Below are 22,090 nucleotides of genomic sequence, written 5' to 3' on the forward strand. Positions count from 1 at the left end.
CTGTTTTCGGCCCAACCGGCAAAGCGGCCCACGGCCCATGTCCGCGCGCGCGCTGTCCCGCGCGCTCCCCCCACGCCCAGGCCGCAACCTAGGCCTGGGTCGGGAATTCAGCCTCGTGCGCTCGCCCGCCTGGGCCACGACGCTGGCCCACGCATCTAGCGCCATTGGAGCCGATCGGACGGCTGCGCGGCGTCTTCGGGCGAACAAACCCCCCCCGGGCCACGGTCCCTAAACCCTAGCGCCATTTAGTTCTACCTACTTCTCTCTCTTCGCTTTCTCTTTTGCCGCTCTCCTCTCCTCTCAGCGCAGCCATAGCGAGACACTGAGAGGCGAGCAGCGAGAGAGGACCGGCAGAGCCATGGCACCGTCGTCGGCCCCCTCGTCGGTGCGCATGCTCCCCAATGGGTGAGCACGCCATCGTTGAGCGGTCTAGCCGCGGTGCCCCCTTGGCCGAGCCCGGCGAGGAGCCGCCCCTGGCTCGGCCCTTCTTCTCCCGCACCGGCGAAGGGTTTTTCCCGACGCACGGCGAGGTTGGTCCATTCCCCTTTCCCTTTCTCCTTTCCCATCCCCTTCTTCTTTTCGATTTGGACTGTTGTTCTTCTCTTTTCCGAACCAGTGGATGGGAATAGGGTTTAGATCTAGGGTTAGGGTTCGGAAATCCACCTACCCCTTTTCCCTTTCTCTGATTTGAGTTTTCTTTTCTCTTATCCGAACTGATGTGGGGAATTAGGGTTTAGATCTAGGGTTCCTTTTCTTCTTCCCCTTCGGATCTGAGCGGGTCTAAGCCGAATCCCACTTCTTTCTTTTCTTTTCGCTTGTTCACCCAAAAAGGGGATCTAGGGTTATGGTTCGGTTTTCTTTTGATTTCTTTCTTTTCTTATTTGTACCGAATCCCTCTTTTCCCCTTCCTTGTCGCGAGTTAGGGTTAGGGTACTTTTGAACCTTTCCCCTTTCTGTTCACTGTGTTTCACCCGATTAGGGTTAGGGTTGGGATTCTTAAAATCCTTTTCCCCTTCTATTCTCTGATCCGAATAAGGATCTGTTCTTTTCTTGTTGCGCTCCGGTGAGGACGGCGGTGCTCTTCTCCCCCCCCCCCCCCCCCCCCCCCCCCCCCCCCCCCCCGCGCGGTGGCGGTGGTGACCGGTAGACAGTAACGTCCGCCACCCCGGTCTCTTTGTAGTTTTGCTTTTACCCGGTTAGGGTTACGGTTACACAGAGGCAACCTAGCTCTGGTACCAATGTTAGAATCGTTGGTGTGTACCTCTGTGTGTAACCGTGGATTTGGTAAGCCTCCTCGCCTTTCTCTATTGCGACGCAGCAGCAGCGTAGACGCCGGTGCCACGGCGTAGTAGGCGTCTAGTGTAGAGACAGCTCTGGCTCGGTGTAGTCCTCACGGACGTCGGTGCTCGGCGCGGCCGGTGAGGAGATGAGGTGGCGATCCAGTGGTGTTCCCGTGGCCTACAGAGGCGACGGCGGTGGTGGGGCATCCCGTCGCTGGTAGCACCTCTTTTGGATCGGTTTAGGGTTTTCTGTAGGTGGGTATGGCGGCTCTGTTGAACCTCGTTCCCTGAGCCCAGATCCCCACTCCTCTATATATTTGTGCTGTGCGATAGGGGCCCACCAACCAGTTAGGGTTGGACGCCCCCGATCAGGACGCAGAGGCAATGGCCCAATAGGCCGTTGGGCCTATTAGTGGAGATCAACTAACATTTACAGGATGCCCATCTGTGTTCAGAGGAAAAAATAAGTCTTTTTCAAAAAAAAGTAATCGTGAGTACATACGGCTTCAGTTGGTCGGCGTAGCGCTGACAGGAAAGTTAGCTACTAACACTGTCTCCAACGGATCCAACCCAAAAACAAGACGCATTCCCCGGTTTAGATTGTGTACAGTGAAAAAGTCTATGACCCATCAACTTCCTTCTCCAACCGTCGGGCGCAACAGAGCGTCCTCTTCCCTTCCTCCTCTCGTGAGCCCCGCCGCCTCTTCCCTTCCTCCTCTCATAGGCCCGCCGATGGGAGCGCCTCCCTCCCCACCGAGCAGATCCCGCCTCCCTCCCCGCCAAGCCGCCGAGCGCCGAGGTCGCCGGCAACTCCATCCGCAGGCCCACCTAGCCAAGCGCCCCTGTCCGCGGTGCCGCCTGGCCGAGCACCCCAGTCCGTGGGCCCATCGGCACTGTGGTCCCGCCTCGCCATCGTCGTCCGCGGGCTACTCCGAGCTCCGGCCCTGGCGTCGCTCGGCCCGACGAGATCTGGACCCGCCGCCATAGTGCGGGCGAGCTCCAGCCCTAGCCTCACCGCGTCCGCGCGGGCGGTGCTCTTCTCCGCGGGCGGCGAGTGGCCCTTGCCGGCGGCGCTGCTCCACCGCAGGCGGACCTCACCCGGCGGGATCCTCCCTCCCCTGCCCGACGCCGCCTGTCCCTGCTCCCACCGACCTCCATCGGCGACCACAGCCCCTCCCTTGCCCGATGTCGACTACCCTGCTCCCTCCGATGGCGGCCGGGCGGATCCGGACTCCACGACGGCAGCCGCGCCTCCACCGACCTCCATCGGGCCTGCCCCTGTGCCAGGCCCCGGCTGTCGCTCCTCCCTCTCTCTCTCTCTCTCTCTCTGTTTTTGCGTCGTCGAGAACGACGACGCTTTTTTGCCTTCCGACACCGCTGCTACGCAAAATGGCTGGCTTGAATGCGTCCTCCGTTGGATCGTGAGTTTGGGACGTAAAAACACCGTGCACGATGCATTTTGTGTTTGGGTCGCCTTTTGCGTGCGCCGTTGGAGACAGTCTAAGAGCATCTTCAGGAGACCAGCCATCCAGATGGGCACACTTTTGGCCTCGCTGAATCGCTGTACTTGCAATGTCAGTTGTAATGTTCACTGACATCTCATCACCATAATTTGTGAAAAGAATACTTGTAAGCCATCATCTTCACTGAAACATCTCTCCATGAAAATGGGGCATCCTAAAGGACACGTTACAAACTACTCCCTCTGTCCCCAGGTTATTTTGGTTTTTCTAGATACACAACTTTTATGACGTATATAGACATATTGTATATTTAGGTGCGTAGCAAAAACTATTTATCTAGAAAAGACAAAACGGCATATAATCTGGGACTGAGGGTGGCATGCACATATACTGAAACCAGCAGTATACAGAAATATCAGATGATCAGTTGCTCCCAAGAATGATGTGTGCATATACGTCACAGAAGAAGTTATGATTTGTGTTAAGCTTGACACTAAAATCTACCGGTCATTTATTTTGGCCCAGAAAGGTAGGTTCCTTGTATCTGTATCCTGCCATTCTGTAGTACAGGCGTCACGTATATCCATGGGGATGATGCACATGCACCAGAACCAACAAGGAGCAATGGGGAGTAATCGTTTTCAGAACACAAATACTACAAGGACTGATGAATTACTGCGCTCTTGATTAGGCAATTGCTACTAGTACTACTAATGCAGCAGTGAACTAATCATTTAATAACTCATGCTGTAACGCTTTTCTTTCCTTTTTTTTTTTGCTATACTCCAAAATTATCAACTAATTACAAGGCAAGACAAAATTGAAGAAGCAAAATGTAATTCTTCTTTTACATAATATCACTTCGGTTTGGTTGTGTTTGGATCTACAAAGGATTACATAAATTTACCAAAAATGCACATAAACCCGGGGCGAAGATGAAATACTTTCTCTCCTTCCGAAACATACATAAGCCAAGATTTCGTAAGCTACATCATGTGCTACCGGATTACCAAACTCCATGGCTAACAAATTTGTTAGAGGAGGGGACACACAAAAAAAAAATGGAAGAAAACGGTGCCCCTGCACTGCAGAAGGTAAAAAGCAATGGAAAGCAGGGAGGGAGGGGGCTGGAAAGGGAGCAGGGAGGGAAAGAAAGAGAGGAAGAAAAGGCAGTAAACGGACGCTACGACGCTCAGAGCCCAAGTGGTGCCGGATTTTTGTCAGTCTCCTCCCCAACTAGTCTCTTGTATCCAATACAACCTTTGCCTTCATTGACGCAGTTGCGTTTCACATCCCCTACTCTGCATTTGCACCCCCTCCCATGGCCTGAATTCAGAGGGCCCCGCCATTCGCCGCGCCCCCAAATCCGCCGCCTCATCGATCGGCCCGGTGCCGTCGGCAGAAGCGAGGCTCCGGTACTTAACCTGAAACCGTGTTTTTTTTATCAGCCGCTGTTTCTTGCCGTTTTGACCGCCTTGTTTCCCCCAATTTTTCGAACTTTCTTGGTGGTTCGGTTTAGGGGAAATGGTTGAATCTTTCTGGTCCGGATTCTTGGTCCTGGAATTCCGGGAGTTGGTACTTGCTTCTTGTGTTCTTGGAATGGCCTCGGGCTGAGGATTTTGGCTGGTTTGTTCCGATGCAGGTTCTTGGGTTCTTGGCGGCCGAATCTAACGGAATATGATGGACGATGGGGGAAGCCAAGGGATTAAGAAGGTGCATTTCAGGGATTCGTCCTCCCAGCACCCTATAGTTACCTACAAGAGGCGCCGGCAGCAGAAGCCACAGACACAGCAGCAACTGCCGCAGTCACCACCACCACAGCAGCAGCAACCGGAGCCACAGCCACAGCTGCAGCCGCTGCCGCTGCAGCAAATGGAGCCACAGCCACAGGTGGAGCCGGAGCCAAAGGCTGGAGATGTGCTGGCACAGCAGGTATAATAACCATTTAACTTTACAAGGAAACCTACAATACCTTTGTGTTGAAATGGAAAGAGATTTCATCTCCAATCTTTCACAGTTACTTGAAATTTGCAAATGCTACTGCTTGTAACCTATGTGCTCACCAGGGTTCCACATTCATCTTGCAAGTATCGAATAACATAGAAATTGTTGGTGTTTGCAAAGGACTGATTCTGCACTGTGGTTTGCATTAGAATGATGAGGATGTTCTTGTGCATCATACAAGCAGTGCATCAGTAATATGCATTTTGCAAATACAGTAAGCATCATGAATTTGTTGGAGTTGCCTCCTGGAGTAAAGTTACCAAAATGATGAAGTACAGTAAGCATCATGATTAAGAGCTTGCTATATCAAATTAGGTTGATGACATAAGTCGATACTTGACATGTTATTCTATGGCTGAGTCCATTTTTTCCTGACTTGTATGTTCATGTTAATACTTGTTGCTCATGTTGGTATTCTGTAGAGTAGAATCACATTTGGTCCTTCAGCAGGTGCGTATGAAATTTGTCATAACAGTGTGTGTTGGTGTTGTATGTCTATCATTCTTTCTATTAATGTAATGATGCACAGATCTCCTGCATACTCGAGAAAAAAAAATTACATTTGGCTCTGATTAAATCAAGCAAAACTGGATGTAATGGAGGCGTGCCCTCTCCCTGTCTCTCTGCCTCACTATAAGAATGGGATACTATGGATCAAGCATAGAATGTTTCTGCTTATTTAATATACTTAAAAAATCATCGCAGCTGATTGATAAACTCTGTAGGTTTCACCTTCTTAGGATGTAAGTGTGGGTTCTTTGGTTCCATAGGACTAAATTATTCTAAAAATTGAATTATTTTGGGTTAATTTGTATTATCTTTTTCTTGAAGAACTACATTGGTTACAACTTTTTTAACATCTACTCCTGGATTTGTGTTTTTCAATTTTCCCTTCAGTATGGAGGCCAATTTCTATTTAGTTTTCTTGTCATAGTTAGCTGCGTTGATACAAGGAAACTTCTCATGATTTGTATTCACAGATTAGTTATATCATATGGTTGCATTAATTTCATCAACATCATGAGAGAGGGGAATTGTTCTGGGCTGAGGCAAAAGGATTCTGTCAACGTTCCATGTATTTTTTGATATTACAATGCCACAATGCAATTGAAGATAGAACATTCTGTTCTGCACAGCCAACATTTTTCTGATTAACACATAGCTTTTGCATACGAGGAAATTTGATACCAGTATATTTTTGCCATGTTGAAGAAAAAACCTTGAGTTGTACTTCAGCCTTTGGGAAAAAAAAAATAGAATACTATGTAGGCGATTTTCCTTTGCTTAACTTTAAATGTTCTCTTGCATTTCTGAATTTCGCTTCATCAATTGTTAAGGCGATTATACCTCATACATTTTACTTTAGGCCATTCATTTGCTATGCCTTGACTGATCTGATGAACTTCAGATACATATGGCTAAATTACATCTTACCTCTTCTACACGATGATTTGAAACTTTATAATTTTGCAGAGTAAAGATACTTTTTGGAAAAGTAGGGATATGGGATGGAAGTATGGCATAATGATTGATGAAAATAGACAACACTGGAAGTGTATGTATTGTGGCCTAATTAGGTACGGTGGTGGTGTATCTAGACTCAAACGGCATCTAGCTGGTGATTTAGATGTCAAAATGTGCCCTAAAGTTCCAGCAGATGTTGTTGAGGAGATAAGGGAGCATTTGCGGAAGAAACGAGAGAGACGGAGGAAGCGAGCTGCACAAAATGGTGGTGACAATGTAAAGACTAAGAGCCCTTCTGGTTATGCTGATGTTGAAAAGGATCTTCTACCTTCTGATTCAGTGCTTCCCAATGGAACGGGCACTAATGTTCTTGAAGAAGTCACTAACCAAACGAGTTCAGTTCATCACGATACTACTCCCAGGGTATATAAATGGACAATAAGCATTTTCTTTTTTTCTCTTTGATTTGTTTTGTACTCAATGTAACACCTACTGATTCTTACTTGTTTTGGGGGGATTGGTGGTGGTGGTGTGTGTGTGTGTGTGGGGGGGGGGGGGGGGGGGGGGGGGGGGCTGAATCACTTAAATTTAGTAACATGTGCAGCCATGTTGGCAGATGATTCCAATCTTTGGAAAGAAAAATGGGCAAACTATAAAGGGTGATCCTATTTGGCTAAACCATTATGCATTGACCATTTGTGATAAGAATGGTGTCAATAAAATATAAAATTACTTCGTACCTGTGAGATTGTAAATTTGTCTAATGTATCCATGAAGACTAGCACTGAAGGGAAAAATGACTTAGGATGATAAACTGGCCACTGTTAACCTTTTGCACACTCCTTGTACCTAAGTACTTAATATCAGCAACCGCTTAACTAATTTCAGATCTTCAACAAACTTTTGGTTTCTTGTGAATACTGACGTTACCATTAATCTTTTGTGTTCACAAAATTCAAATTGGTTTGCAGTTTCCAATGTTGCGAGCAAGGGATATTGGCTGGGAGCATGCTGTGGATCTTGATGGAAATAAAAGACGGTGGCAATGCAAGTTCTGTTCTCTTTGTCGAAGTGGTGGTGTAACTACTTTGAAGGCTCATCTCATTGATGACAGCTGCCCAAACGTTCCAAAGGAAATTTCAAAGAAAGTATCAAACTTCATTGAAGAGAAAAGAGCAACACGCCTTCTTTTGAATAATTATGTCTTTAATGTTGATGAGGATTTCAACACACAAGTTGAAGGAGAAGTGACTGTAGAATATGTAAATGAACAACAACCTTCGAGAAATACTACATATGTGCAAACATTAGATAAGGGTGCTATTAATGAGGTATCGTTGCTGTCCTTTTGTCTTCACCTTACAGTTTTGCCATATCATTAGCTCTCAATGCTGTAGCCATGTCATAGGGAAAGAAAAAGAGAATTCTGAGGATTATTAGTGAGTCCAAATGTCTTGTGAGACTTTGATGGCAGATTCTCATTTCTTTTTCAACATTTTCCCCTTGTAGCTAAGCATCAAATCTTTATTCTTGAGCCTTTAAGGGCGGGCCTGGTGCAAGCAGTAGAGTCTTATCACCTATGACCGGAAGGTCCCGGGTTCGAGTCGCGGTCTCCTCGCATTGCACAGGCGAGGGTAAGGCTTGCCACTGACACCCTTCCCCAGACCCCGCACAGAGCGGGAGCTCTCTGCACTGGGTACGCCCTTTAAGGGATGTTGTTACCAAGCGGTTGGCATATTGGGAGTGTAGTACTCCCTCTATTTCTTTTATAAGGCATATTAGGATTTGAGAAAGTCTTTTAAGTTCCAGATATACTATGCTTAATAATTTCTCTTACAATATATTATCAATTACGTCAAACTAACGGCATACTTAAAGACATGTGAAATATGAATCTGTTGATGCATCTTTTGTGCACTAAACAAAATTTTGACTATTGGTCAAAATTTACAATGTTTGACTTTTTTTATTCAAGTACGCCCCATATTTTGAAATGGAGGGAATACTGTTATTTAGGGGCATATATCTTGTATGAACCTCTATTTAGCTTGACCAACACAGCTAGTAGACATAGGGGGAGGGATGTTCTACAATCCTGCTACCTGAATTCATTATTTCCAGTGATGTGGACGAAACATACATCACTGGAACTTAGCTATTTGTTTTAACATAAAACTTACCCCCCTTTTTTTGTGTGTGGAGAAGATAGCAGCTGGAAGCAAGCAATGTGGTGCAGAAAGTAGTGGCCAGCCAGTTGAGCGTTGTGATCAGCCTGAAGAGCAGTGCACAATGGATTATGGCAGGATGGATCAAGTGACTAGCAATAAGAACCAGATTTTGGACAAGAATACTGAGAATTCAAAAAATACCAAGGTACTTCACCTTCATAAACCTTACAGGAAAATGAAAGTTGGTTGTCCCTGGAGGAAGCTGTCTCTTTCTCTCCCCTGTTATTGAGTTATTAGGTCTTTTTCTTATTTTAATAAATAAAATATTTCTGTTTTAAATAAAAAATATATACTATGCTTTGAGCTTTAAAATTGGTTGTAGATGTTGAAACCATGCCGGAAAAGTGAGTTTAACACAAGGAAGCACATAATTATTGTTGATCAAAGTGCGAGGCATTGGAGGTGTAGATACTGTGGCATGGATGGGTATGGTAAAAAGTTTTGGCTCCATTATCATCTAGCTGGTGCATTTCGTCGGCCTAAGTGTCCAAATGTTCCTAGAGAAGTCTTTGCAAAAGCAAGACGCCATGTTCTGACAAAGAGAAGGCTAAAAAAGAATAAAGCTGAGCAACAAATTCCTTCCAGTCCACATATTCTTGGCCAATCCAGTGAAGAACGGCAGAACAATGATCCATTATGTGGGAATCAGTCTCAACTGTCAATAAACAATGAACCTAGGGAGGTACTGTTACTATTTGTACTCACTTTCCCTGTTTTTACTGATCCTGTGATGCCATATAATTGTTCATTATTCTGAGAATTGGAATAACAATCCACTATGTGCCATCCTTCATCTGTTCATTATAGAGGTGCAAGATCACCGATCTTCTATGCACTAGATCTATATCTTGTCCCTTTGCAACTTTCTTCCACAGTTTAAGTTGCATTAATCATGTATAATAATCAGAATTCAAGTTTTTTTTCTTGAATACCCAGAAGAATCAGGATGTTAAGTTTTATTTGCAAAGCTTCCCTGATTAACACGATGTGTATTGGCTCCTTTAAAACACATCTGAAAACTGTCAGATCCAGGATTAAGCTGGGATTTTGCTGATTGGAGCTGAAGTGACTTATAGATGCCCCTCAATTTGCCATTGATTTTTTCTGCCCTTTTTCTGCTATTCAGTGGAGCATGTTGTTTTATCATACTATTTGGAAACAAAACTAGTGGAACCCTACTTTGCCACTATGTCAATGACAAGTGGGGCCTGACCCCACATGTCATTGACACACTCGATGGTGTTTTTGGCAAAGTGCAATCCCACTTATAGTATGGTGACAATCTCTATAGCTTTTATGCACAACATTTTGTGTCTCTTGTATGGTTGACTTTAGATGTTAATATAAAGCTGTATCAGACGAGAAATTGCTAAGAATCAACAAGGTAACTTAAAAATTTTCTTTTGGGAACTTGCACTTAAATTTTCCCTAAAGAAAAATCTTATTGGATATGAAATAATATTGACATTACGCAATAGATGCGTTTTTTATGGTGTACCTCCTTGTTTGGCTAGAGCCTTTTTGCTTGCTAGTGAGGAAATCCAGTTGTGGGGTTTGGCTGGGGCTAAAGGTATTTTTTTACCTTTTCGCGCAGTTGTCACAGTAGTGTGTGTGTGTGTGTGTGTGTGTGTGTGTGTGTGCGGTTGTAAGGTTGCAGTTGTATGTGGTGTTATGGGTTCTTTCCCTGGCGCAAAGGTGATTTGTAGTCGTTTTGGGTGTGTGTGGTGTTTTGTAAGGGTTCCCCCATTTTTCTTCTTAATACAATGTACACAGGTCTCCTGTGTGATAAACATGTGACTTTTATAGTAATGATAATAACTAATTAAGTACAAAATGGTCTTACAAGCTTCTTTTAAGTATACATAGGTTAACAAGACCATGATAACAAAGAATCTAATCTGTCTATGCACAGATCATTGCTCAAGAAATTGCTATACAGTAAGATTGTCCTGTAGCCAGGATAAATGATGTGATAGGAATTTCCTAGGAGCTCTTAACTTCAAGAGATTCATGTCAAACAACACCATTCTCTTCAATCAATACTTGTTTGGAGGCACCTCATCAAAGATGGATCTGTTTCTCTGTAACTAATGTGCCAGCATCCAGGAGTTATGAGCTCTATGAAGGCCATTTTGTTATGATGAACAATTACTCTAGCTGCTTCAAGTCCTATTCAAAACCCCAAAGGTCCTCAGTCTAAACTGGCAACCAAAGAACAAGTGATCACAATCTGATTGAATCCTGAGGCTGTTCTTTAGTGGCCATGTTGATAAAAGAATCATATCTCCAACTTTAAAAAAAAAATAGAACAGGAAACTGTTTGAATGAAAACATAGACTGTTACAGTTTGTTATGTCCAACTTAGTCTTTAATTGAATTCATTCTTTCACCGAGGGGTTTATTTGTTTAATTTTCAGGCTGCTTTTTATCCCTTAGTTTAAGTTCATATTTAAGAGGAATGTTCTCTGAATTTTTAGGTACACAATTACCCTGCAGTGCTAAGGGACAGTGCATGGGAACATTCTCTGATATATGAGAAAGAAAACGGAAACTGGAAGTGCAAGTGGTGCAGTATTGAGGGTGATCATGGTTTAACTAGATTGAAGTGGCATCTTGTTGGATGGCAGAACCACCCTCAGTGCCCAAATATTCCAATGGATGTTGCTGAAAAGATGAAGGATCAAATGATGTCAAAGGAGGAGCAGAAAGCGAGATCAGGTTTATTTGACGGTAATGGCTATTGTGACGTGCTGTGCTCTTCTAAGAGTTCACAACTTGATCAGGACCATCTCACTGCAACAATACATGACAGATGTTCTTCCCAGGCTTTTGACCAAGCTAACAGTGAATTAAAAGAATGCAACATGTTATCCAGTACTACTCTTCTTTCACAAGAGAGTTACAATCCTCAGGTGCATCATGAGGATCCTCAGGTGTGTCATGAGCAAGAGAGGAATGAGGTTGCCACCTCTTCAGAACCTGGCTGTGAGCAAGGTCAGAGGATGCACTGGCAGTCGCAAAATAAGGTGTAGTAACCTTAGAGCTCTGGTACCATGTTAATTTCAGAAGTGGAGATTATTGACAACTGCACACTTTATTTAGTAGAATGTAGTACAAGGTAGCTAGCCCTAGATTATGTGGCCCTTATAAAGTTATATAGTAGCTATGCTCACCTAACAGATGCAATGTACATCTTTGGTGGTCTATTAGGAGTCTAGGGCCAGAATTCATGCAACACTGTTTGTACGATTCTTGGCTGTATCAGCTATTCATACTACTGGAACTCATCATCAGCTGTAGTTGGATCTCTAGGCTGTACAAGGGTGAAAACCATATATGACTCCTTTGGCGCATCATTAGTTAGAACTAGCAACATGGATACTAGCAGTAAGTCAACACTATATTGACTAACTGGAACATTTTTCTTACTGAAAGACTTGTCATCTATGTAGAAGTAAACACTAATGGCACTTTCTTGCCTTCCTTAGGTATAATCGCATGGAAATCAGCAATCCACGTTCCTGAACCATGAAGTAGTCTTTAGATCCCTTGGAAATATTACTATTTTTTTTGAAAGAACAGCAGCAGGGGAAGCCCCCACTGTTAGTAATTTATTAAACCAAAAAGAACCAACTGTACAAAAGAGACAGAACAAAAAACAGCAGCAAAAGAAGGAGACAGGTAGCCTGAGGCAGGCTGGACCAAACTATGTACACAAATCTATCCAAGAAAGGAAGGGAGAGCGCTTGTTTTCAGAGATCCTGTGAGCTTGTAGGCGAGCTTCATCAATGAAACCTGTTGTTGGTGGTTCATGTTACTATTATATGCCCTTTGATATAATCTTTTTCCTTTTTGTTGGTGGTTCATGTACTTGGGATTAAAAGACTTCGTTGTTGTTGCTGTTTTACAACATTTCTGCTGGACTAACGTGTTAAGTACTAAAAAGTGTTCATTGTGCAGCCAATGATGGAAGAAGGACCTCATGGGAATGGATTATGTGGTGACACAACCAAGTTGGAGGAACAAAGAAGTGACTTTGGAATTAGTGACTGCTGGAGATATGTGTTGGGTAGACTAATGCATTTGCCTGATGTACAAGAGGATGCTGGAATTGGGACATGCATCCGCGATGCTCTTCTCTATGGTTGTGCTGAATTTGGCACAGTAAGTGTGAAAATCACAGACATTCTTGCATTGTTATATTATGTTAGCATTTAGTAATCTATAGAACAATGAATTATCATATGCTACATACTCTTTGGATAAAACGGTAGGTCATCAACACCTCTTTTCATAATACTGTAGCTGTAATAATATATTTAAAGGATAAATCATCATGATATCATCTTCAGTAATCTTTTTCTGGGCTTATATCAGGTAGCTGACAAAATGGAAATGGATCGTGATAAAACAGTGAATGCGAACACTGCTAGGTGCCAGAATATTCTTATGGACATTTTAAGATCGGAGAACTTTGCTTTGTTGTGCACTGTACTCTGCAGAACTGTACATCAAGATGGGGAAAGAACTAGATATTTTGATTTTGGTCTGATTGATTCAAGGATGAAAAATGGAAATTATGGGCATGAACCTGAATTATTCGTGCATGATCTGAAACTGGTACCAACTTCATGACTTTTGGGTTGATATTTCTTCTAGTTTTGTGTCATGTGTTTTGAAATTTTAGACTCCTATTAAATTGCAAACGTAGTGTTGTTGCGCACATGCGTCCAGTACCTAGATCTTACATTATATAGTGGTTTTCTTTGATATATATATCTCTGTAGTTCAGGTACACAATCTCGGTTTCAAGGCCCTTAGTTGTAGTGTGGTTTGTTGGCCATGGTGAATTTTTCTTTTTGTGAGTTTTGAGTGGTGTGTGTTGTGGGTGGGTGGGAAGGGGGGGGGGGGGGGGGGGGGGGCAAGCCTCCCCCTTGTTTTTGTACATTATGTACTTCTTTGTCTTAATGTGACACACAGCTCTCTTGCATTGTTCGAGAAAAAGTTCAGATACACAATTTATTTTATTTTCTGCATTTGTAAACATTGTGTTTCAGCACTGCTATTTTTACCTATGCTGAGCAGACATTTTTTGGTGGGTATATATTTTATAAATTTTTTCATAGTGGTTTGTTAATCGTCATTTTTATATTGTTGCAGTTATGGGAAGATCTTAAAGTGGCTGGTCAAGATATTATTCACCTAGCAAATAATCTATCAAGCCTCACAGAGGACTCCTACGAAAAGCTGGCAAGTGCTTGATACCTGAGTTTATTTGAATTCTCAATGTCTCAAAATTTTCCCCTAAACTTTCTGATCCCGACACCTCGGGGACATAACTGTAGTATGGTTAACCAAGCTGTTCAACCATATTTTTCGATCGAACAAGATGCCTGATGAGTGGAGGAGAAGTATATTGGTACCGATCTACAAGAATAAAGGGGATATTCAAAGTTGTACAAATTACCGGAGAATTAAGTTGATGAGTCATACTATGAAGCTATGGGAGAGAGTTATCGAGCATCGCTTGAGAGCAATAACGCGGGTCTCTATGAACCAATTTGGTTTCATGCCCGGAAGGTCAACCATGGAAGCCATTTTCTTAATAAGACAAGTTATGGAGCGGAATAGGGAGAAGAAGAAGGACCTACACATGGTTTTTATTGACTTGGAGAAGGCTTATGATAAAATACCAAGGAATGTTATGTGGTGGGCTTTGAACAAACATAAAGTCCCAACGAAGTACGTTGGGCTCATTAAGGACATGTACAGCAATGTTGTGACTAGAGTTCGAACAAGTGATGGAGACACAGATGACTTCCCGATTAGGATAGGACTACATCAAGGGTCAGCTTTGAGCCCTTATTTGTTTGCTTTAGTGATGGATGAGGTCACAAGGGACATACAAGGGGACATCCCTTGGTGTATGCTTTTCGCGGACGATGTAGTGCTAGTTGATGAAAGCCGGACAGGAGTGAATCAGAAACTGGAGTTATGGCGGGAGACTTTGGAGTCCAAAGGTTTTAGACTTAGTAGAACTAAAACTGAGTATATGAGATGTGACTTCGGCACTACTACTCGGGAGGAGGAAGATGTTAGTTTGGAAGGTCAAGTAGTGCCTAGGAAGGATACCTTTCGATATTTAGGATCAATGCTACAGAGGGACGGGGATATTGATGAAGATGTTAGCCATAGAATCAAAGCAGGGTGGATGAAGTGGCGGCAAGCGTCTGGTGTCCTATGTGACAAAAGGGTACCACAGAAGCTAAAAGGCAAGTTTTATAGAACGGCGATTAGACCTGCTATGTTGTATGGTGCAGAATGTTGACCTACGAAAAGACGACATATTCAACAGCTAAGTGTCGCGGAAATGCGTATGTTGCGTTAGATTTGCGGTCATACAAGAAGGGATCGAGTTCGGAACGATGATATACGTGAGAGATTAGGGGTAGCGCCAATTGAAGAAAAGCTTGTCCAACACCGGTTGAGATGGTAACGTGAAGAGAGGCAGAGGAAGACCGAAGTTGACTTGGGTAGAGGCAATAAAAGGAGACTTGAAATGATGGAATATACCTAAAGACTTAGCCTTAGATAGGAGTGCTTGGAAGACAGCTATTCACGTGCCTGAACCTTGATTGCTTCTGTTGGGTTTCAACTCTAGCCTACCCCAACTTGTTTGGGACTTAAAGGCTTTGTTGTTGTTGTTGTTGTTGTAAACTTTCTGATTGACCTTCGTTTTTTTGCTTTTTAGTTCTAATAAGAATGCCTTGAATATCAGATATATTTGCATTTAATTTGTTCAGTTGTGTAGTTGGTATATACATTGGCACTGAAATTTGGAATCTGATATTAAATTTTCTAGGTTGGAAGAGAGAGAGGATCAGATGATGGTGAGCTCAATGTGAGTGCTTTGTTGTCAACGTTTTGCTTTATTGGCTCTTCTGTTTAAATTATGCATTTCCTCACTTTGTTCAATATTGCGCTACCTCTATTGCAGGGAGCTGTGGTGGCCAGGTCTGAACCCAAAAACCTAGTTCAATCAAATGCATTGGTACCCTTGACCTCACAAGGCTTTAACCAATTGGATGAACCTGGGCCTTCTGATCTTTCTGATGTATATAAAGACAGTATCTGCAACCAATGTGGAAAAGAAGCAAGAGCCGGTAGCATTCTCAAATGTTATAGGTGCATGCTACCTTGCCACATTTCATGCATTGAGGCTACTGATTCATCCATTTCAACTGGAAGGTGGTGTTGTAAAAACTGCAGCGCTGGCTCTAAGGAACCAGTTGAAGGAGACATGGTCTTAGCCCATTACTATCCAAATTGCTTGCATGAAAATTGTGTTGTCTGCGATAGACTGGCGGCCTGCAGGTCTCCAAAATGTGAAGATGCACCTAATGATAACTCAAGAGCAATGGTCATTTCCAGTGTGGACTCCTTCTCTGACCCAGAACTGCCAGAGATTGATACATGTTACTCATGCAAGATATGTGGAGATACTGAAGAGGATGAGAAGAGGTTCTTGATATGCGGCCACGTCCACTGCCTATACAAGTACTACCACATTCGGTGCCTGAAGTCCAAGCAGATTTCAAGCAATGTCCAGCGGGACCAACCGTGCTGGTACTGCCCATCTTGCCTTTGCCGAGTTGTCTGTCTGACAAAGATGATGATCTGACCATCCTGTGCGATGGCTGCGACGAGGGCTTACCATCTCTACTGCATTACACCTCGCCGTACTTCGATACCCAAGGGGCATTGGTATTGCTCATCGTGTAGCGTGGAGAGAGCAAAAGAGGGGATGAGACAGTATGAGAGGACGCTGAAACAACACCAGAAGGACGATGCAGGACTGCAAAGTTGGAATTATGATGGTGTGGACCTGCTACTATCTGCCGCGGAGCAGCTCAGAGAAGATGAGCAGCTGGTGACTCGTACAAATTAGCGTGGGATCTTTCATTGCAGCTAGACTGTGGTTCTTTTGCTCTGTAAGTAAAGTGGATTTCGCTTTTCAGAGACTTGAAGGATTTGTTTGAAGAGGAGAGGCCTGCCTCAGGATCAGAAGGGCTCGGGCAAGGGCACTCAACAAATTTGCTGCAGTCCTCTCACGGACTGATGAAAATACAAGATCTTCAAACAGCGTTCGCCCTTTTGAGCTGCGTGCTACATGCTAACAATGCTGTAGGAGATTTGTCTTCTGTCTTTTTTTGCTTTGTTGCACCTGCTTGAGGTGATACTTAACTAAATACACCTTACCGGTATCCGAACTGTAAGGGATGCTGTTAACTTCAAGGTGGTTACGTAGCTTGTATCTTGTGTGCTTGCAGGTGCAATTTTGCAGGAAAATCTCCAATTTGAGAGAGCAAAAATGTCTTTCAAAATTGCCTCAGGTTTTGTTAAGGCTGTTATTATGCCTTTGTGGTCTGAATTATTGTAGACATAGGCACATAGCATCTGACCACTACCGTGCTGTTTGGTTTGTTCCAAAGTAACGGAAACGTAAATTGAATTAGTTCAAACGTAAATCCCGCCGGTAACGTCCGCAGCTTATTATCATTTACGTTTGCGTTACATTTCTCTGCACCAAACAGCTTGTACTTTGCAATGTTAAATTCCTTGAGAACTACTACGACTATAACACACTACTCTTGTTGTAACAGCATCTCCAGTAGTCCCCCTTGTCTAACCCCCAATGAGAAAAAAAAACTATTATTTTGGAGATCCTATAGCTCCAGCAGTTTCCAAACTCAACTCTAATAGAAAAAAAATTCTTAATCCCTCAAATCATAGCCGGCCCACCTATCAAATAAAAGGAAGATCTCTTCTCCTCCAATCCACTATTTTCTCATTGGGGATTGGATTTTCTCATTCCAGAGAGAATACCTTCGGAGCCTCAAAACATGTTTTACGGCTCCGTTCACTTTCGCTGGAAAAATAAGACGAAACACTATTTCGGCTGATTTGTTGTGAGAGAAAAACACTGTTCCGGCTGAAAAAACAAGCTGAAAAAGAGGGATTATAAGAGAAGCGAACAGGGCCTATATCTCCTCCGATAACTAGTTTTGGGGGTTGGAGTTTTCTCCTACTGCTGGAGATGCTCTTAAGCCGCTACTCTGCATTGCCTAGCAAAGCATCAACAGCGTGTCTGGTCGCTGGTTAGTTTCTAGGCTGATAAGCCTGGCGGGATACTGGTTGTTGTGAAAGAAAAATACTGTTGGCTGGTTGATAAGCCCTGGCCGAAACCAACCAACGAACATGCTGAGCATCTATAGTTAGTTTTCGTAACAAATATTATTCAAGGAACAAGGCCATGCCTCTGTGGCGTGTTCACGTCGCGGCGCTGGTTATTAGTCTGCTGTTTCATGCAAGGTTCTACGTAGCGGGTTACAATCGCGTTTGTCAATTTTGATCTGGGTTTGAGTGCTTTTGAAAGATTATCGATTACTAAACACCTTATTCTTTTTTAGCATGTTCCTGTTAAGGAACTTTAAACTTCACCACAGCACATGGTAGAACCAGGACGTTTTGTTGAAAACTACTCTCAAATCATGGATTTAGAGTGTTTTTTCATAGATTTCTAGAAACCGCGGTGGCAATGGCAACGATATCGGTGTGACACTGGGGTGACCAAAAAGTTAAGTGAGCTCGTTGTCTTTGCTTTTTTATATTGAAGATCAATTTTTATTTTTTATGAGATTAATTTTTCTTCAAACATTTATTAGAAAGTTGCAAAACCAAATTTTTTGGAGTTTTTCGTTATACAATTGGAGATGCTCTTTATAGACTGCTTGGTTGGCTTCTAATTTTTGTCCAACCAAAATTATAAGATTTTTTTAAATTTTAACACTTTTTTTAATCTAATTTTAAATCTAACATTGTCGGTTTTTTTTAAACTAACACTTTTGGCCGCGCCTATTGCCCTGGCGCGGCCAAATGCCTGTGTCACGCGCATGCATGGTGGCGCGACAGCGGTGAAAGGTCCTAATATGGCTAGAGGGGGGTGAATAGCCTATTTAAAATTCTACAAATCAACTAGAGCAATTTGATTAGTAAGACAAATAGCGAAATATAAACTTGCTCTAGCTCTACAAGGGTTGCAAGCCACCTATCCAACAATTCTAGTTGCAATGATTACTAGACACACAACTTGCTATGATACTACTCACTAAGAGCTCTCAATCTTGCTACACTAAAGAGCTCAACTAGATGAACTTAAATAACAAATCAAGCTCTCAATTCTAATTACACTAAAGAGCTTGCCACAACTAGTTTGCAAGAATATAAAAGAGTAAGTAGGGTGATTATACCGCCGTGTAGAGGGATAAACCAATCACAAGATGAAGATAAAATCAATCACCGGGAGAATATCAAAGGGCAAGAGACAACCGATTTTCTCCCGAGGTTCACGTGCTTGCCAACACGCTACGTCCCCGTTGTGTCGACCAACACTTGGTGGTTCGGCGGCTAAGAGGTGTTGCACAAACCTCGTCCACACAAATGGACACCGCAAGAACCTACCCACAAGTGAGGTAACTCAATGATACGAGTAATTTACTAGAGTTATCTTTCGATACTCCGCCGGGGAAGGTACAACTCTCCTCACAATCACCGGAGACGGCCACGAACAATCACCAACTCGTGCCGATCCTCCACCGTTGCACCGAGCCGTCTAGGTGGTGGCAACTACCAAGAGTAACAAGCGAAATCCGTAGCGCAACACGAATACCAAGTGCCTCTAGATGCAATCACTCGAGCAATGCACTTGGATTCTCTTCCAATCTCACAAAGATGATGGATCAATGATGGAGATGAGTGGGAGGGCTTTGGCTAAGCTCACAAGGTTGCTTTGTCAATGAAAATGTGCAAGAGAGTGAGCTTGAGCCGACCATGGGGCTTAAATAGAAGCCCCCCATGAAATAGAGCCGTTGGCTCAAATATTTGGCTGACTGCGCATCGACCGGACGCTCCGGTCAGAAAGCACCGGACGCTCCGACCGTGAATACCGGACGTGTTCGGTAGCTCCCAGACTGCCATGTGTCCAGTTCAAACCAACCCAGCCGTTGCTGCCCATTCTGTCGACGACCAGACGTTCATACCGGACGCACAAACACAAATGACCGGACGCTGAGCCACTGCGTCCGGTCGAGTCTAGTAAGCCTCTAGGGTCGATCGGACGCGTCAGTTAAAAACTGACCGAACGCTGAGCTCAGCGTCCAGTCGAGTACAGTAAGCACCCACGGACAACCGGATGCGTCCGGTCACACCGGACCAGACGCTGCCAGCGTCCGATCAACTGATCTGTTGAGCACAGTGTTTGCTGATTCACACCGGACGTGTTCGGTGTGGCGACCGGACGTGTCTGGTCGCTGAGTTCATCGCCAAATACCGGACGTGTCCAGTCACCATACCAGACGCGTCTGGTCACTCTGTAACCAGCGTGACTAACTCCTTTTCAACTCTATCTTCTTCACTCTTGCTCAATTGTGCCAACCACCAAGTGTATCACCTTGTGCACACGTGTTAGCATATTTTCACAAACTTTGTCAAGGGTGTTAGCACTCCACTAGATCCTAAATACATATGCAATGAGTTAGAGCATCTAGTGGCACTTTGATAACCGCATTTCGATACAAGTTCCACCCCTCTTAATAGTACGGCTATCGATCCTAAATGTGATCACACTCGCTAAGTGTCTTGATCACCGAAATAAAATGGCTCCTATAATTTTACCTTTGCCTTGAGCCTTTTGTTTTTTCTTTCTTCTTTTCCAAGTTTAAGCATTTTATCATTACCATGCCATCACCATCGTCATGATCTTTGCCATTGCTTCATCACTTGGAGTAGTGCTACCTATTTCATAATCACTTTGATAAACTAGGTTAGCACTTAGGGTTTCATCAATTAACCAAAACCAAACTAGAGCTTTCAATCACCCCCTTTTTGGTAATTGATGACAACCCTTTCACAAAGATATGAATTGAGATTTAATTGAATTCACGTTGCTTGCCCAAGCATATTTACCATGTGTAAAAGAATATGGACAAGTTTCATGAACTCCAAATTGTAGCAATTGCTCCCCCTATATATGTGCTAAGAGTTTGGATTGTAGCTTGCACATATGCTTAGATAGGAAATATAGGAGTCAATTTCTACCAAATAATACTAAGGTATAAGAGATGGACCTTTGAAGCGTGATACCAATCGGAGTGCACCAATATACCATCCTTAGCACCATTAGTAACTAGACATATACAAAAACTAGAATACCCCATGAGATCAACATTACAAGCAAGGGTCTAGTTTCCACAGAATAAACATAAGTCTAGTTACTTTAGCCTATGCATGCTAGTTTTTCATTTCAACATTCAAACCTACAACTAGCATACACCACACAAGCATGGATATAGAAATTTAGAACTTGTGCTATGTAAGCAAATATATGAAATGCACATTCAAATGCATCATACAAGTTTATGAGCTTGCTCCCCCTATTTATGTGCATTTTTTATTAATCCCCTTACATTTTTTATCCCTTTACAATGTCATTTCATTTGTTCACTCCTCCTATCTTATTATCTTTGTGATTTTCTCTCCCCCTTTGTCAACAATTAGCATAAAAGGTGAGCTCAAATTATAGATAGGTTGGGGTGAAACCATGTGAAATGAGGATCATTTTTCCAAATTGGTTCAATCTAGATTACTTGTAAAAGTTATTTAACTCGGTTTGATCCAAGGACAAGCTTCTTCACACCTCTAAATAAGGGTTATCTTGTACCATGTTGAGTTAAACACTTATAGCTCATTTTATAGATCAAACACTAGGTTTACAAGCCCACAAACATGTCATATGGTACCACTAGATCATTTCAAGCATACAAGCAATGGTTGTACCATACAAGCATCAAATTTATTTTGATTTTCATGAATGAGCCTATTCAAATGTGAAATATGTCTAGATGCACTAATCATGTCCTTAGCAAGGATGTATGCCATGCCAATCAACTTTTAGCTTGGATTGCTCAAAGGAGAGGCATGTCATATAAATTGGGGGTGCATCAACACATATTGGAGAAGTCAAGTATGTTCAATTCATTCCTTAGCTTGCAAAACCTCTTTTCATCAAGTGGATTGGTGAAGATATCGGTAAGTTGATCTTCGGTGCCCACACTCTCAATGCAAATGTCCCCTTTTTGTTGGTGATCTCTTATGAAATGATGGCGGACATCAATATGCTTTGCTCTTGAGTTTTGAACCGGGTTGTTGGGAGTTTGACGGCACTCTCATTGTCACATAGCAATGGCACTTGCTTGAATTTGATTCCAAAATCACTCAAAGTAGCCTTCATCCAAAGTAATTGAGCACAACAACTTTCGGCCGAAATGTACTCCGCTTCGACGGTTGAAAGTGCTACACTATTTTGTTTCTTTGATGACCAAGACACAAGTGATCTTCCCAATAGCTGACATGTGCCCGATGTGCTCTTTCGCTCAACTTTGCATCCCGCATAATTGGAGTCCGAATATCCAATCAACTCAAATCTTGCTCCTTTGGGATACCACAATCCAACATTTTGTGTATGCTTCAAGTACCTTAATATTCTCTTTGTTGCTTTCAAATGACTTTATCTTGGTGAGGCTTGGATCTAGCA

The 22,090-nt window shown here is 43.2% G+C and overlaps 1 protein-coding gene and 1 pseudogene across 1 annotated transcript; both read left to right on the plus strand.

Moving 5' to 3' along the window:
• Window positions 1-401: 401 nt before the first annotated feature.
• On the plus strand, window positions 402-3,378 carry LOC136535107 (vegetative cell wall protein gp1-like). Its single transcript, XM_066527427.1, has 3 exons — window positions 402-530; window positions 1,880-2,576; window positions 3,314-3,378. Exons 1-3 carry the CDS (start codon window positions 402-404, stop codon window positions 3,376-3,378), a joined length of 891 nt encoding a protein of 296 aa, XP_066383524.1.
• A 536-nt stretch (window positions 3,379-3,914) lies between these two features.
• Window positions 3,915-16,763, plus strand: LOC136535108 (uncharacterized; annotated as a pseudogene).
• Window positions 16,764-22,090: the final 5,327 nt, after the last annotated feature.

Source organism: Miscanthus floridulus, unplaced genomic scaffold (assembly GCF_019320115.1).
Source record: "Miscanthus floridulus cultivar M001 unplaced genomic scaffold, ASM1932011v1 os_2537, whole genome shotgun sequence".
Classification (NCBI taxonomy): Eukaryota; Viridiplantae; Streptophyta; class Magnoliopsida; order Poales; family Poaceae; genus Miscanthus; species Miscanthus floridulus.

Bases quoted from the DNA above. Each gene is read 5' to 3' on its own strand.
- LOC136535107 (XM_066527427.1), top strand. From the start codon at position 402: ATGGGTGAGCACGCCATCGTTGAGCGGTCTAGCCGCGGTGCCCCCTTG. The intron at 531-1,879 runs GTTGGTCCATTC...TCCCCGGTTTAG, and splicing joins TTTTCCCGACGCACGGCGAG to ATTGTGTACAGTGAAAAAGT. The intron at 2,577-3,313 runs GTCGCTCCTCCC...TCTGTAGTACAG, and splicing joins CCCTGTGCCAGGCCCCGGCT to GCGTCACGTATATCCATGGG.